Below are 15,202 nucleotides of genomic sequence, written 5' to 3' on the forward strand. Positions count from 1 at the left end.
TTATATGTTGCTTTTAAACTGATCAAAAGTGTGCACCTTGAGGTATAACAATTTTATACACCAAGCAAATAATGATTATATAATAATTATAGCTGTTTGCCTTATACGACTGAAACAATTAAAAGCATTATAATGGAGTGATTTAAGGGTATATTATAGGATGATATGTTAATCTTGCTTCAAAACATTATATTTTCGCCTGATCATTTGTTGCTTGCTGCATATCATGCCACATATCGATACTCATCAGTTTGATTGAATTTGTGTGTTGATTTGGAAATAAACAATACATCTTATTAGCACTTATTTAGTATCAATATCAGCACACTTTTATCAAAATCCATTATTTTGTTCTCATCGTACATGAGTCATGATGAAGCTAACACGATTTAATCTGTGACTTGCCAGATTTGCCTTTTGACCCAGGGGTCATGGTCGCAATCGCAAAAAATGTTTTAAGAGTTGGTGAAATTGTTTTCATTTGCTACTGTTTCCTAAATCTCATAGATGTAATCTGCTCATTATTTGAATGAATCATTATGAACCTTAGGTAATTTATTCTGTGAAACACTCTTTTAACTTTGAGCTTGACATTCAGGCCCTGCCACTTCATTCTGCAGTTAATTTCTTCAAATCAGCTTAACTGATTAGAAAAAACATTCAGCATCATTATCATTACATCAGTTGTTTTTCCATTATAGTTAGAAAATTTATTCTTGATTTACTTCAGGAATTGGACTTTCCTGTTCCTGATAGTTTAATGGAGAAAGTGCACAATACAGGTAAAAAGAAACCATTAAGTACCATTTTGAAGGAAATTAGTGGTGTTGAGGTCAACATAGAAGAAAATAGAGGAGCAACTACTCAGCAGATGAATATTGTAAAGTACTATTTAGAATCAAGCACTCCAGATGAGAAGCTCAGTGTCCATAGTGATTTATTAAGCAATGTATCTGAACTGGAATTCAAGGCATTGCAGATTGTTGAAAATGGATTTGAACAAGTGAAAGGTGTATGTATTTCATGGGATAAGGACTCTGTTGTAATATGTGGATCACCAACATTAATTCTTTGTGTCAAAAAGAACCTAACCAAAAGATTGGGGGCTCTTAGGAAAAAGCAATCGGATGAGATTTTTCTTGATGAAAAGGAAAAGAAATTTGTGAGATCTGTCATAGAAGAAATGCAGTCTGATGACACAGTATGTGTCTATGACGAGACAGTGAGTAAGGTTGTTGTATATGGTGACAAACAGGATGATATCAGGAAATTTAAACATAAGCTCAAACTCAAAACTGGGAAAGTGAAGGAAAGTGGAAGAAGTAGGCAAAGATTTGTGGAAAATGCTCAGTTGTTGGAAGCATGCCATGAAGGTTCCACTTTATCTTTTAAGTCAATGGATCTTCAACAGGATTTTTCTGGGACTAATAATGCATTTGATGCTGAAGTATTCTGCACCAAGGAAAATATTAAAGTAGCTGTATACATGGCAAACATTCTCAATCTTCCTGTCGATTGCATTGTGAATGCTGCTAATGACAAGATGCAGCATGGAGGTGGTGTTGCCAAGGTGATAGCAGATGCTGCAGGCTCAGAATTGATACGGGAAGGAAAGGCAACAGTCAGAGATAAGAGGAATCGAAAGATCCCAGTTGGCTGTCAGGTAACCACAACTGCAGGTAGACTTCCATACAAATGTGTTATCCACACAGTGGGACCATGCTGGGCAGATTATGAGCCTCATAATCTTCAAAAGGTAAAGGAGTGTGAAAAAGACTTGTATGCAGCCATCTATGGATGTTTCCTTGAAGCTGAAAAGTATGGCCTTTCTTCAGTTGCATTGCCAGCAGTTAGTTCAGGTAATTGTTCTTGCATTCTTTATTGCACATTTGATGACAATACATGTATCAGTAATTTAAGATTTTTAAGTTGACCAGGTCATTAGATTTGGTCACCGTATTCAATGGTCCTCTATTCACTTTGTATTGTTTATTATTAAATCTGTTAAACTGCACTGTTTGCAACTTTAAAAACCCATTAATTCCATAACTGAGTTTAAACAAGTTTGATGGGCAGCATTAAAATCCATCTGCTCTGAAAATATGACAATTCCTCTTCAATTGTATTCTATAAAAAGTTTCAATGAATTGGAACTGAATTTTGAAAAAGCCTCATGATGTGGATTTAAAATGTAATGTAAAACAACTGACTAAAATATGAGAATTTCTGATGACTTCACTTATTTTGGAACTAATTAAGACTCAGTCTTGCAAATATTACATAATTATAAAAATATGTAAAATTACATTAGTTTCCTAGAAGATAATGTTGCCGTAACATTTGCTAAAATTTGCATGACTTCAAACAAATCCTCAAAGAATTAATTTATGGACTATTTTAATAAATGTTGAAGAGGATGGTGCTGGTGTAGACATTTTTCAAGTCAGATTGCTTGACCTTATGATATTGCAAGGTCAGTTTTTATTTTAGCCAGATTTAGCTTCTTGTTTTAATTCCTATCCTCCGTTTTACACTTTGAGATAGACATGAAACTCAAGTTTTTGCAATCTTCTTTGGAAATGCACAAGGAAGTTGTGGTTAAAGGTATAAACATAAGAAAGAATGTCTTTTTAAACCATGTACATTAATCTTTAATGAAGGAATCTGAATAGAGTGGAGAAAGAAATAAAAATTGCTGACTTAATTAAGTCCAGAAATCTCAGTTATCTTAAAAATGATTTATTTCGACTTTATAATTTAAGAGATGTATGAAGTTTTGGCAAACCACTTCTTTTTTGTCAACAATAAACTACATGTAAAAACAGCAGAATTTAAAACCAAACTTCAGTATATGATCTAGAATAATAATTATTATAACAAATTTCATAAGGTTTTCTTTAACAAATAAGGCCTTTGTTATCAGAGTTAGTGTATTGGTTTCAGACTGCAAAATATATCAGGATATGTCTTTGGGTTTCTGTAATCAACTGTGAAAAGCTACCTTCATTTCCAAATGCTAAAAGCAAGGTGACGTGAGCATAAAATACCATCAGTGTTCATAGATTACCATGACATGCTCTTTTATTACTGATGTTGATGTTTACGATCCTATTTTTCAAATATTGTGCTGTCTGAAGGTACAATAATGTTTGAAGTGTGTGACATAAACCAATGCCGTATTTAATTTGTAAAATATCCAATGTGTTCATTTTTGATAATAGAATAAGGAATAGAAAGTTTTTAAATGTCATTCATGTCCATGAAAATTAACATTGTCTTCTATTTTCATTATAATCCTGCCATTGGTAAACTTATAACAAGTTTGTTACTATTAAATGCCTTTGAACTTCAGTCTTTTGTAAGTGGTTTATTAAACTTACTTTTGCAGTATTGTGTTTTTTGAGGGTGTGGGATTCATTGAGCTTGACCTAGGTACATGTCATAATGAATAATACTAAAGTATATTTTAATAAATTATTTTTAATCAATTAACCATTTTATTTTGTATCAGTTTATAAATGTATGGAACATAAGATAAACTGATAGTTGATCAATACTCACTTAAAACATGTTAACATAAAATCAATCATGAATAATGTGTGTTTCTTTCCAGATCCTCAATTTAAAACTTTGTTTTGAACCATAACACATGGTTCCTCTACAGAATATGATATGCAATAAAACCTTTTGTTGCTTGTTGACATCTTTCTGATGACATTAATAAGCTCCAAATTCTTTCATTCCTGAGTATATTTTATATATATATATTATTACAATTATTAAAATTGTGTTAATTGTATTGTGTTAATTGTATATTGTACTGATATAACTTATGATGGGCTTATTCAAGTCTCACCTTTTAGTACAGTGATGTCGGTTTTATTTGTTTTCCTAAATTGGAATGGAACTATTAGCAAAGATGCATTATATTACTTTGTAAACCATGGTTTGCTTTATTTTATTCTTTTTCACAGTCCCAGTGTTAATATGGAAACCCACATATTGGCCTTGCCAATAAGACTTTCCATTTGAACCAAAATTACAAACATGTTATGCAACAGATAATTCATTCATACCAAAATATAACCTATATGAATGGTGAAATCGTCACGATGGACATACACTGGAAAGAATACGATGTTTCAAAAGTTAAATTACTATGCAGTCAGAGAGAAAGCTACTCTTTTTTTAAACTGAAAGTAAACTGAGAGAAAATGTTTCAAGATCTATAATTCACTATTTCAGCATTATATGCCACCAGTCCATGTTTCAATTATATACACATAAATGGAAAATATATTCGTATTAAGTGCACTTTTTATGGCATAATTGTCAGACATTAAACATTTCCCTCATATCACTCAGCATACATATCTATTTACATTTTATACTTGGGTGCTATCTGTAGAAACATAGCAGTATCTGACAGAATCCCAATATTGCACATGCATAGATGCTACTTTTCATCTTTTTGTTTATAAACATTTTTTCATGATTAATTAGAAAGTATTGGGATATAATAAATCCTCCAAAACTTGATTGGATAGTCTGGATTCTGTGACTCAACCTGTAAAGCAAGTGATGGCAGTTTGCTTTTTAGAGGTGTTTCCAGTATCCTCTAACCTATGGTTGACCATTTAGGATTCATAAAATACTTTGGCATGTTTGACTTCATACCAGAGAGAGGTCATTATATGTGTATTTGAGTGAAAGGATGATTTGGTGCAAACATGGACTGGCAGTGGAAAATTGCTTATATATAAGTCCATTCCAGTTGTATGTTCCCTTTGTCGTGGTCATGTAGAAAAGACTTCAAATTTGAACCGCTCTACTTTGATTGGATGCGGTGGCTTTCTGCTGCATCCAATGAAATTGACCAGTCCAATTAAGGCACTGAAATATCTTATAAGTCTGCTCAGATGTATGAAAAGGTTAACATATCGGAAATTTGGCAAGCGAAGATGAATCTGTACAAGAATGACCATAACAGCAACAAAAGGCAAATGACAATATATAAAATTTGCATATATATATATATATATATATATATATACCAAGCTATTATTTTTTTTAATATAAAATTTAAATGTTTGTACATATATGATAGGTTAATTTTCATAGAATGCAAATATATGGATATTTAAGAAAAAAGTATAACATAGGTTGCGCTGTAAGTGCATTCTACAATTATAATCAATATATCAAGAATTGAGGATGGTACACAGTATTTCAAATAAATAAATAAATCAGTAAAAAAAGCAATAAGGGGTCAGGATTTGATCCAGGTAAATTATTGAAGCTAGACAAACAACACGTTTATTGCCACTGACTTAAAAATTTAAAGACACTTTTTAAACTTAATGTGTTGAATTCTTGCAAACCAGAAATTGATTTATTTCCCAGTGCATGCTGTTTCAGACTCTAGGGGCATATATTGCAAAGAAAGCTTACTTGACCTCATGATTCACATCTGTACCCTTGGTATTATGGCCAAATTTAGTGTCCAAATGATTAGTTGCATCATTCTTTAAATATTGTATTATTACTTTATTAATATTACTTTAATAAATAGATGCATTCTTTTGATAAATCACATATACTTAAATTAAAAACACCAGGAACTTGAGTCTGGTAAGTGATCAGGACACCTTGTTTCCACTTGAATAATGTTACTTTCTGAACCTTTGTTCTTGGCAGATACCAAATAATAATCCTTAGATTTTGGATCACCTTTTGAAAGATACAAAGTCTAATAGATTGTCATATGAGCTTTATGAAATGTTCTTTGTATTTGTTTTCTTATTTTCCATGATTAATTGATTTTTTTTGTGTGTGTGTGTGTTTATTATAAACCATACACTCTTTAATTAAGGTCTTTCAAAGCTGACTTCTCAGGTATGGAGGTGGGTATTTTTGCTTTCTTGGGACATGAGTGTCAATTACTTTTTAAGAGTGGCTTTTCACATGTAGCATACACAATTTTACTTGCCAGTACATGTGTCATCAGTCTCAGAACATGTACTTGGTAACCATTTTCCCAGACATTTTTCTGGTCAGAAATGTATTTACTTCGAGTGGTTTTCTATCTTTTTAGATCATAATATGTCTTTGATGTTGTGGCTGTTATGTGGATAATATGCCTGTCAAATATCATATAATCTATGCTTATACTATGGCAGAAAAGAAAGCTGGATTGTTAGTGTCATTGGTGTCTCATCCTTGGTTGGATCATTAACATCACAGCTGGTTTGGGTCCTTGACATCATGGTGAGTGGGGTCTTTGACATCCCAGGGGATTGGGTCTTTAACATTGCACATATAATTCCTATAACAGTCATTAAATTAAATGTAACAAAGGCTGTCAAGTGGGTTTGACTTCTACATGTACTTTAAAAGATCATAAATCAGATAACTAATCAATCATATATTTTCATAAAAGTAGTATTTAGTTGGTATCCATATCCCCAAAATCACCACTTTCTAAGCTCAGTGATATATGTATACACCAGATTCTCAGATAAGTTTATTGTGGAGGAATTCAATAGTGATTTTATCCATTTGATCACATTCTAATCATTCTGTATGCATGGATGATTCTTCTCATATCACATTAGTATCTGCAAATTTTAATGAATTCTAAGAATGCAAGGTTTCTTTTGCAGGATGTCATGTTAATTCAGCTGATTTTTTTCTGCAGGAATATATGCTGTACCACAGGACATGTGTGCTGTCCAGTATGCCAAAGCTGTTCTTGACTACAGCCGAAAGTCTGGACAGGGACGGGCCTTGAAAGAGATCCACTTCATTGACAAACTCCCACATGTTGTTAAGCTGATGCAGGATACATTCAGAACCATGATTGAAAATGGGAAGGTACCAAACTACAACATACAAAATTATGTTGCATCTTCATCACATTACCAGTTAGAACAATCAAAAGGTACTGGACAGAAAGAACATAGAAAAAAAGATATTCCAGCAGAAAATAGCCAATATGAAACTGTTAAACTGAAAGAATTGTCTCCTTTTCACTATGAGTCAAAAGTGCATCACACAAAACAATTTGTATTCCAGGTGTCTCCAAAACCAGTTGTTTGTATTTACAAAGGAGACATTCTAAAAGTCAAAAATATGGATGCCATAGTTTGTCCTGATGATGCCAGAGGGTCAGGGATAGGAAGAATTGCTTTTGATCTGGATACAAAAGCAAAATACAGGGAGCAGAAAGAAAAATGCTTTGAGAGGCAGAAACCTGACCTTGGAGATGTGGTTATAACCAATGGACAGGAAAATCCTTTTAATATGATTGTTCATGTTGTGGTTGAAAATGACTCTTCCCAAAAGCCAAAATTCATTTCTACAATGAAAAAGTCAATTGACAATATATTGAGGAAGATGAATGCACAGGAAAATGTGAAAACCATAGCCTTGCCTTTGTTTGGTGTGAGTAAGTATCCATAGCCTTGCCATTGTTTGGTGTAAGTATCCATAGCCTTGCCTTTGTTTGGTGTAAGTATCCATAGCCTTGCCTTTGTTTGGTGTGAGTAAGTATCCACAGCCTTGCTTTTGCTTGGTGTAAGTATCCATAGCCTTGCCTTTGCTTGGTGTAGTATCCATAGCCTTGCCTTTGCTTGGTGTAAGTATCCATAGCCTTGCCATTGTTTGGTGTAAGTATCCATAGCCTTGCCTTTGTTTGGTGTAAGTATCCATAGCCTTGCCATTGTTTGGTGTAAGTATCCATAGCCTTGCCTTTGTTTGGTGTAAGTATCCATAGCCTTGCCTTTGCTTGGTGTAAGTATCCATAGCCTTGCCTTTGCTTGGTGTAAGTATCCATAGCCTTGCCTTTGTTTGGTGTGAGTAAGGATCCATTTAATATCAAGACATTAGACAATCAAAAGCAAGCAGTGTTTCATTTTTTTATTTGGATCTGTCAAAGATATTTATATGAATGTTATTTTCCATTAGAATAGAAGCTTGCATGTGTTTGTAATTATGAAAAAAGTAGTTGTCACCAAACTGTCTTTCTTCTGTTGAATACACAAAAATGTGATCTTCTTTGTATTACATTTTTATTATACTCTTAAAGAAAAATAGAAAGAAAATCAGTTTCTGATCATTAATAAAATCTTCACAATTTCACTTTTATATCCAGAAAGTTCCTTTATTTGAATAATGTATGAACAGTAGTTGTTGTTAAGAACACAAAGTGGTAAATATTGATTAACTTATGACTGAAAATAACAAGTCTGAACCATTATGAAAATTTTAAATAAGATTACAATAACTGATACCAAAAACAATTTTAAATCTGTTACCTACAGCATGCATACTTTTAGAAACAAACCCCCAAATTGGACCTACTTTTCTCCAATTGTAAGGACATCATATTTACTGGCTCTATTGGACATCCAAGGGGTAATTTATGAAATGGCTTATTGTTCACCATTTATCACATTCATCTCAGGGTCTACTTGGTTTTAAATGTAAATAATGCCACTTGGACATCTAGTATGGTCACCAGAGTGTCCATCTTGAAAATCTTGTTATTGCTGTTCTTCATGAATGGGCAGTCATATTGACATTCAAGTTTGAGACAAATGACTTGTTATAATGTACAGTTGGTCCTAAATGCAAACAGTGCTTATCTGACATCCAGTATGGCTGCCACAGGAGCCATCTTCAAAATCCTGAATGAAGTTTGTTCTAACTGCTTGGTCAATATATGTTTCTGAGAAAGTTTTCCAGTAGCTTCTCATGTGTTAGTGGTTCTTCCTTTGGTTCATCCTCCACCAAATATACTGGCCACCATGTATAGTCTATTATATGCTGAAGATGGTGTTTAGCCCACAAAACCACAAACTACAAATTGACATCCAGTATGTCCACTATAAAGACAGTCTTGAAAATGTTAATAGCCAAATGTCTCCAGAATGGGTGATCTTATTGACATGGGCTTTCACACCTCAAAAAAGACTTTTAATGATGTCTATTTTGTTATAAACAGTGTCTTTTGGATATTATATATTGCAGTTATGGATGCCTTCTCTAATATTGTGTTATGGCTGCTTCATGTAAGTAGATGGTTATATAGATATTGGGTGTTTTTAAGTAAAACACTTGTCTTGTCACTATATGTAGTTGGTCATAAATGGCAAACATACTAATATGACCGTACAAAATTTGAAACATCATGTAACAAGAGATATTCTTACAGTGTATATTATTCCTACATGAAAGTTATGTTGATCTAATCTTGAAAGTGGCTGCCTTTTGGCCATTCTGAAAATCATTGTATGAATTATTCTTTTGAATGGGTGGTCAAATTGACATGGAGTTTTTATTGAAATACTTAATAGCAATATGTAATAATAATAATAATGACTTTAATTAAAGAAGAAGCTCTTTTGGTCAACTGATCTAGTTTCCGTGAAGCCTTTTACAATGACATTTGTACAACTATATGCATGTGTATACACATATATATATATATATATATATATATATATATATATATATATATATATATATATATACATACACACACACTGTATATATAATGCACAATTTTTACAAGAGTATGTGTCTTTAGACAACAAATGCTGTTAAAATCTTGAAAATTGATATACTGCTACAATAAAATATGTACAAGGCTTCAAGGATGAGTACAAAAACAGTGTTTTATCTACAAATGGCTTCATGCAAGTCATTTGACTCAGGAAGGTAAAATGCAACGAGTCAAAATCCAAACCTATTCAAGCCAATGATCAGTCTTCAGTAGTTTAAAAAAATAATTACATTGTTTAAATACACAACATAAATATTAGTTACATTATGTGATTAATAATAATAATAATAATAATAATAATAATGACCTTATTTAAAGAGGGTAACACAATTAGCTAAAAATTAATCTACCTTGAGGCCCTCATACAAAGGAATTCATTTATTTAAGCTGCATCTCTGAAGCCACTGGATATATTGGGTTTGGAAGAAGGAAATAGAGTGGGCATTTCTAATCTCAGCTGGAATACTATTCCAGAGCAGAGTTCCAGAGTATTGGAAACTTTTTTTAAATAACTCCTTATTTGGTTTGGGAATTTTATACTGTTTGGTTGACATGGATCGCAGGTGGGGAGTATTACCAGGTAGCCTATACTGGAATAGTGATTGTAAATATTCAGGAGCACTATTCTGAGATATCCTGTACATTAATTTGGCTTTTCTCAAACAGATTCAGTCTTTAATAGGTAATATTTTTAACCTACCAGCTAAACTTTCCTTGCTTTCTTTCTGGATTGATATTAGCCCAAATGCTCTTTTTTGAAGATGTGCCAGCTTTGCTATGTTTTTATCATTTGAATTACCCCATACTGTACTACAGTAGTCCAAATAGGGTTGTATGTAACTGTTATAAAATAGTTTCCTGTGCCTTTCAGGGAGAAAATGTCTTATCCTACTGAGAAGCATAAACTTGAATTGACTTTTCTACTGGTATGTTTGATATGTTCAGTCCATGATAGGTTATTATCTACCAGAACACAAGTAGCCTATCATGACAGACTATTTGCAGATTTGTATCCTTCCATGTCAGACATAGTTCATCACTATCAAGATTTGTCCTTCTTTGCCGTGTTGAGATAAGTAATATTTTAGTTTTACCAGTATTTACCACCATGCCATTACATGTGCACCAGTTTTCCAGTTTGTTTAGGGCATTCTGTAAAGAAATTTCGAGCTCATGCTTTGTGTTTTGGATGTCTGACAATGTTGTGTCATCTACATAGAGATCTGTAGATGTTATTGAGTCTCTTAGTAAAAGTGGTAGGTCATTAATAAATAAAATGAATAGTAGTGGACCTAGAATTGAGCCTTGTGGTACTCCATATCTAATTGTTTCAGGTTCAGACAGAACGTTATTTATGTAAACATGTTGTGTTCTCTCATTTAAGTACGAAGTAAACCATCTAATTGTTCTTTCATCACACTGGTAGATTTTCAGTTTCTTCAAAAGGATTTCATGATCCACCATGTCAAAAGCTTTCCTGAAATCTACAAATACAGTTCCTATTATTCTACCTTGGTCAAGTGCTTGAAGCCATTTATCAGTTAGGGAGATCAAGGCAGTCTCACAGGAATGGTTCTGTCTAAAGCCTGATTGATTAGGGTGTAACAGCAAGTGTTTGGTTAAATATGACATGAATGAGTCATGGACATGTTTTTCAATCAATTTTGACAAGTTTGGTAGTATTGAAATTGGTTGGTAGTTATCAGCATCATCCTTAGAACCAGATTTGTGAATAGGAGTTACTTTTGCAGTTTTCCATATTTTGGGGACAGATGAGGTTGCAATACTTAAATTAATTATGAATGTTATGCTATCTACAATAGCAAAGGCAGAAGATTTAATGAGTCGTGGACCAATCTGATCAAGTCCTGTAGCTTTCTTGGTATCAAGTTCACTGAGACATTTTTTAACAAAGTTTTTTGACACTGGTGGGATAGAGAAACATACCTCCTTTGAGATTTTACTGCTGCAGAACTTTTTCAGTTCATTAAAGTTGTTTTCTATCACTGGCTCTTTTAACTTTGTGGTAATGTTGATGAAAAAATCATTGAAAACATTTGCAATGTCAGTTTCATCAGTGACTATGGTGTCATTTACCAGAAGTGAGTGAATTTTATTTGTCTGTTTTATGTGCGTTCCTCCAGTGAGTTCATTGAAGACTTTCCAAATGGAGTTTGTGTTGCTCTTTTTGTTTTCAAGCAATGATTGATAATAAGTTTTTTTAGCTTTTTTGATCATACTTGTTATTTTATTTCTCCATACTTTATATTGTGCATGGTTTTCCATAGCCTTGAATTTGTCTCGTGTTTTCATAGCATCTAGGATTTCAGTAGTAAGCCAATTAGGTTGAATATCAGTCTTTACTCGATGTACTTTCAGTGGTGCATGCTTAGATACTACATCCATAAACAAGTCAGTCCACACCCTCATGGCTTCATCTATGTCATCCAAATTTTGGATCATACTCCATGGAACTTTATATAGGTCATTGAGAAATTGTTCTTCATTAAAAGTTTAGAACGATCTGTAAGTGATCGTTTTATGTGTATTTTTCTTATTTTTCTTGCATTTAACCTTTCTTGTCAAAAAAGTAGGATAGTGGTCACTAAGACCAACATTCGGTACATTAACACAAGCCACATTGTCTGGTAGGTTAGTATAAATGTGATCAATAAGAGTGCTTGATTTTTCTGTTACCCTTGTAGGCTCATTTACCAGCTGGTCTAGGCCTAATGATTCAATAAATTCCATCCAGTTGTTCCTTATTTGAGTATTGAGAAGGTCCTTATTTTTATCTCCGAGTATATATGTTTCTTTCTCCTGTGCTAGAACATTTTCTATTTGTTTCAAAAAGTTATCATTCCAAAATGCTTTGGAGGAAGGTGGTCTATAAATGATTAAAGCAATTATGGCGATTTTGAATATTCTATATTTGTTAAAAATCATGTTGATGGTTTGGTATCATCAGAAATAATCTGAGCTCATACGACAAGCCATTTAATTAAAGAAGAAGCTCTTTTGGTCAACTGATCTAGTTTCCATGAAGCCTTTTACAATGACATTTGTACAACTATATGCATGTGTATACATATATATATATATATATATATATATATATATATACACACACTGTATATATAATGCACAATTTTTACAAGAGTATGTGTCTTTAGACAACAAATGCTGTTAAAATCTTGAAAATTGATATACTGCTACAATAAAATATGTACAAGGCTTCAAGGATGAGTACAAAAACTGTTTTATCTACAAATGGCTTCATGCAAGTCATTTGACTCAGGAAGGTAAAATGCAACGAGTCAAAATCCAAACCTATTCAAGCCAATGATCAGTCTTCAGTAGTTTAAAAAAATAATTACATTGTTTAAATACACAACATAAATATTAGTTACATTATGTGATTAAAGCAATTACGGCGATTTTGAATATTCTATATTTGTTAAAAATCATGTTGATGGTTTGGTATCATCAGAAATAATCTGAGCTCATACGACAAGCCATTTACTGATGGGTATGTGAGTGCTTTCATTTGCCATTGCTATCACAAATGTCGAATTTTGCAGGTCACGTATAAGACTATCCTTAGCAATGCATGATACGCTCTCCAGTACCTCTGAACAGGTAGTAGCCAAGTCATACTGATCAACAGAATTCTTCAAAATGACAGTGGCATCAATTTCTTAGCCGTTAAATCATATAGATTTGTATTTTTTTTTAAAAGGGTTGTCTTCTACACTCAGCCAGTGTACACACTTCGGTAGCACTTTCACTGCTTTGTCTTCTTTGTAAAACTGCATTAAAATCTGAATGGTGTTGTGGACCTTCAATCAGCAGTTTGTGTAATGGTTATCAAGCATGCCTTGCCAGTGTACTGTTCTGAATGTTATTTTCTTTTGCACATTTGGTCATGGGTTTTTTTTTTGTGCCTCTGTACATTTATGGCAAAACATAAAGGTATCTTCACTCCCACATGCTTTGCTTGACAACTGATTTTTGAAAACGTAGCAGCATATGTTTTCAACTATTGCTGCACAAAATTTTACATTTTCTCTTACTATTAACCAGTACCTCATTTTTAGATGATGAAGGCTCCACTGGTTCAACAACAATACTATTATTGATGGTCAATTGTACAAACACAGTCCAAATGATAATTTCCTTTGTTTCAAGATCTATTTTAAGTTTTTTGCCTTGGATGTCATTTCAGTCAAACACTGACAGAATCATGAACAATGCAAGGCATATACCTGAGCGAATGGAAATTGTTGCTTCGTTGTGTGAGCAGGATGCACATAAATTAATAGTTTCTCTTGAGGATCACTTTAAAATCTTGTGTTTATTTTCTGCCCCTTGATTGTGTGTGGTGATTATGCGGTGCTAACATTCTATTGCTACAAATGATGTGACAGTTACAGGTCAGGTAAAATCAGCTCCAGGCTCCACAATCACTTGTCACCCAATGTATTATGATAACATCAGTGTAAGAAACTGATGTGCACATGTTTTCCCTGTTTGGGAGGGCCAATAAAGTAGTTAGAGCAAACCTTTATTTTGTGTTAATCAGCAAAACATAACATTGGGATGTGTCAGTTTACATACTGTCGGCAATGTTGTGCATCAAATTGGAGAAGTCTGCACATAAAACACTGCATACAGGATTCATACAAATAGTAGTAGTGAACATATGTAAAACATTATAGGTGAGTACATGATAACTGTTGTGAAAAGTAGTAGTACTGTATTAAACAAAATCATATAAATGATTGTTTCATATAGCTAGTTCTGGATAAAATTTGAGTTTTTCTAACCCCCAAAATTGCACCAGTGTAATTGTTTTAACATATCTTATCACTTAAACACTTCCAACAACATTTAATGGTTTCAGAATGAAATAGGTGCAGTATGAATTGGCTGTACATATGCAAAATAATTTTGACCAGACCAATGAATAATGGCCATCATAAGAATCTTGCCCTGCACCAACAGGTATCATGTAAAAATCTTGATTCAGACATACAAGAATAATATTTTTGTTACCAAAGTTGGTATGCTGAATTTTTAAATATCAGAGATGGTTAAAATACTCAGCAATTAAAAGAGAAGAATCCAGAGAAAAAAATTGGCCAGTAGAGCATTTATCCTTTAGAGGGACTTTTTGTTTTTAACCTATACCTTAACAAGGCCAACGGTAATTAACCAATTATACCAACATTAGCAATATTTTAATTATGTTGTTGTCACACCTGAATTGATTGAATCATGCTATGGTTTGACTATGTATAATACTCCTCTTGGTGTGTGTATGTACACAATAGCATCATAATACTCCTCTTGGTATGTGTATGTACACAATAGCATCATAATACTCCTCTTGGTATGTGTATGTACACAATAGCATCATAATACTCCTCTTGGTATGTGTATGTACACAATAGCATCATAATACTCCTCTTGGTATGTGTATGTACACAATAGCATCATAATACTCCTCTTGGTATGTGTATTTGTACACAATAGCATCATAATACTCTTCTTGGTATGTGTATGTACACAATAGCATCATAATACTCCTCTTGGTATGTGTATGTACACAATAGCATCATAATACTCCTCTTGGTA

General features: G+C 33.0%; 1 protein-coding gene across 1 annotated transcript in view; it reads left to right on the plus strand.

Moving 5' to 3' along the window:
* The first annotated feature begins 1,153 nt into the window (after positions 1-1,153).
* The window catches only part of LOC149795862 (uncharacterized), a 40,233-nt gene continuing 26,184 nt past the window's right edge, over positions 1,154-15,202 (plus strand). Inside the window, exons 1-2 of the mRNA XM_089965785.1 lie at positions 1,154-1,859; positions 6,698-7,447. Coding sequence (XP_089821911.1) covers positions 1,184-1,859; positions 6,698-7,447 — 1,426 coding nt within the window. The 5' untranslated portion in view covers positions 1,154-1,183. The remainder of the gene's footprint in view (positions 1,860-6,697; positions 7,448-15,202) is intronic.

The sequence above is a fragment of the Sinohyriopsis cumingii genome, chromosome 7, assembly GCF_028554795.1.
Source record: "Sinohyriopsis cumingii isolate HCF-2022 chromosome 7, ASM2855479v2, whole genome shotgun sequence".
Classification (NCBI taxonomy): Eukaryota; Metazoa; Mollusca; class Bivalvia; order Unionida; family Unionidae; genus Sinohyriopsis; species Sinohyriopsis cumingii.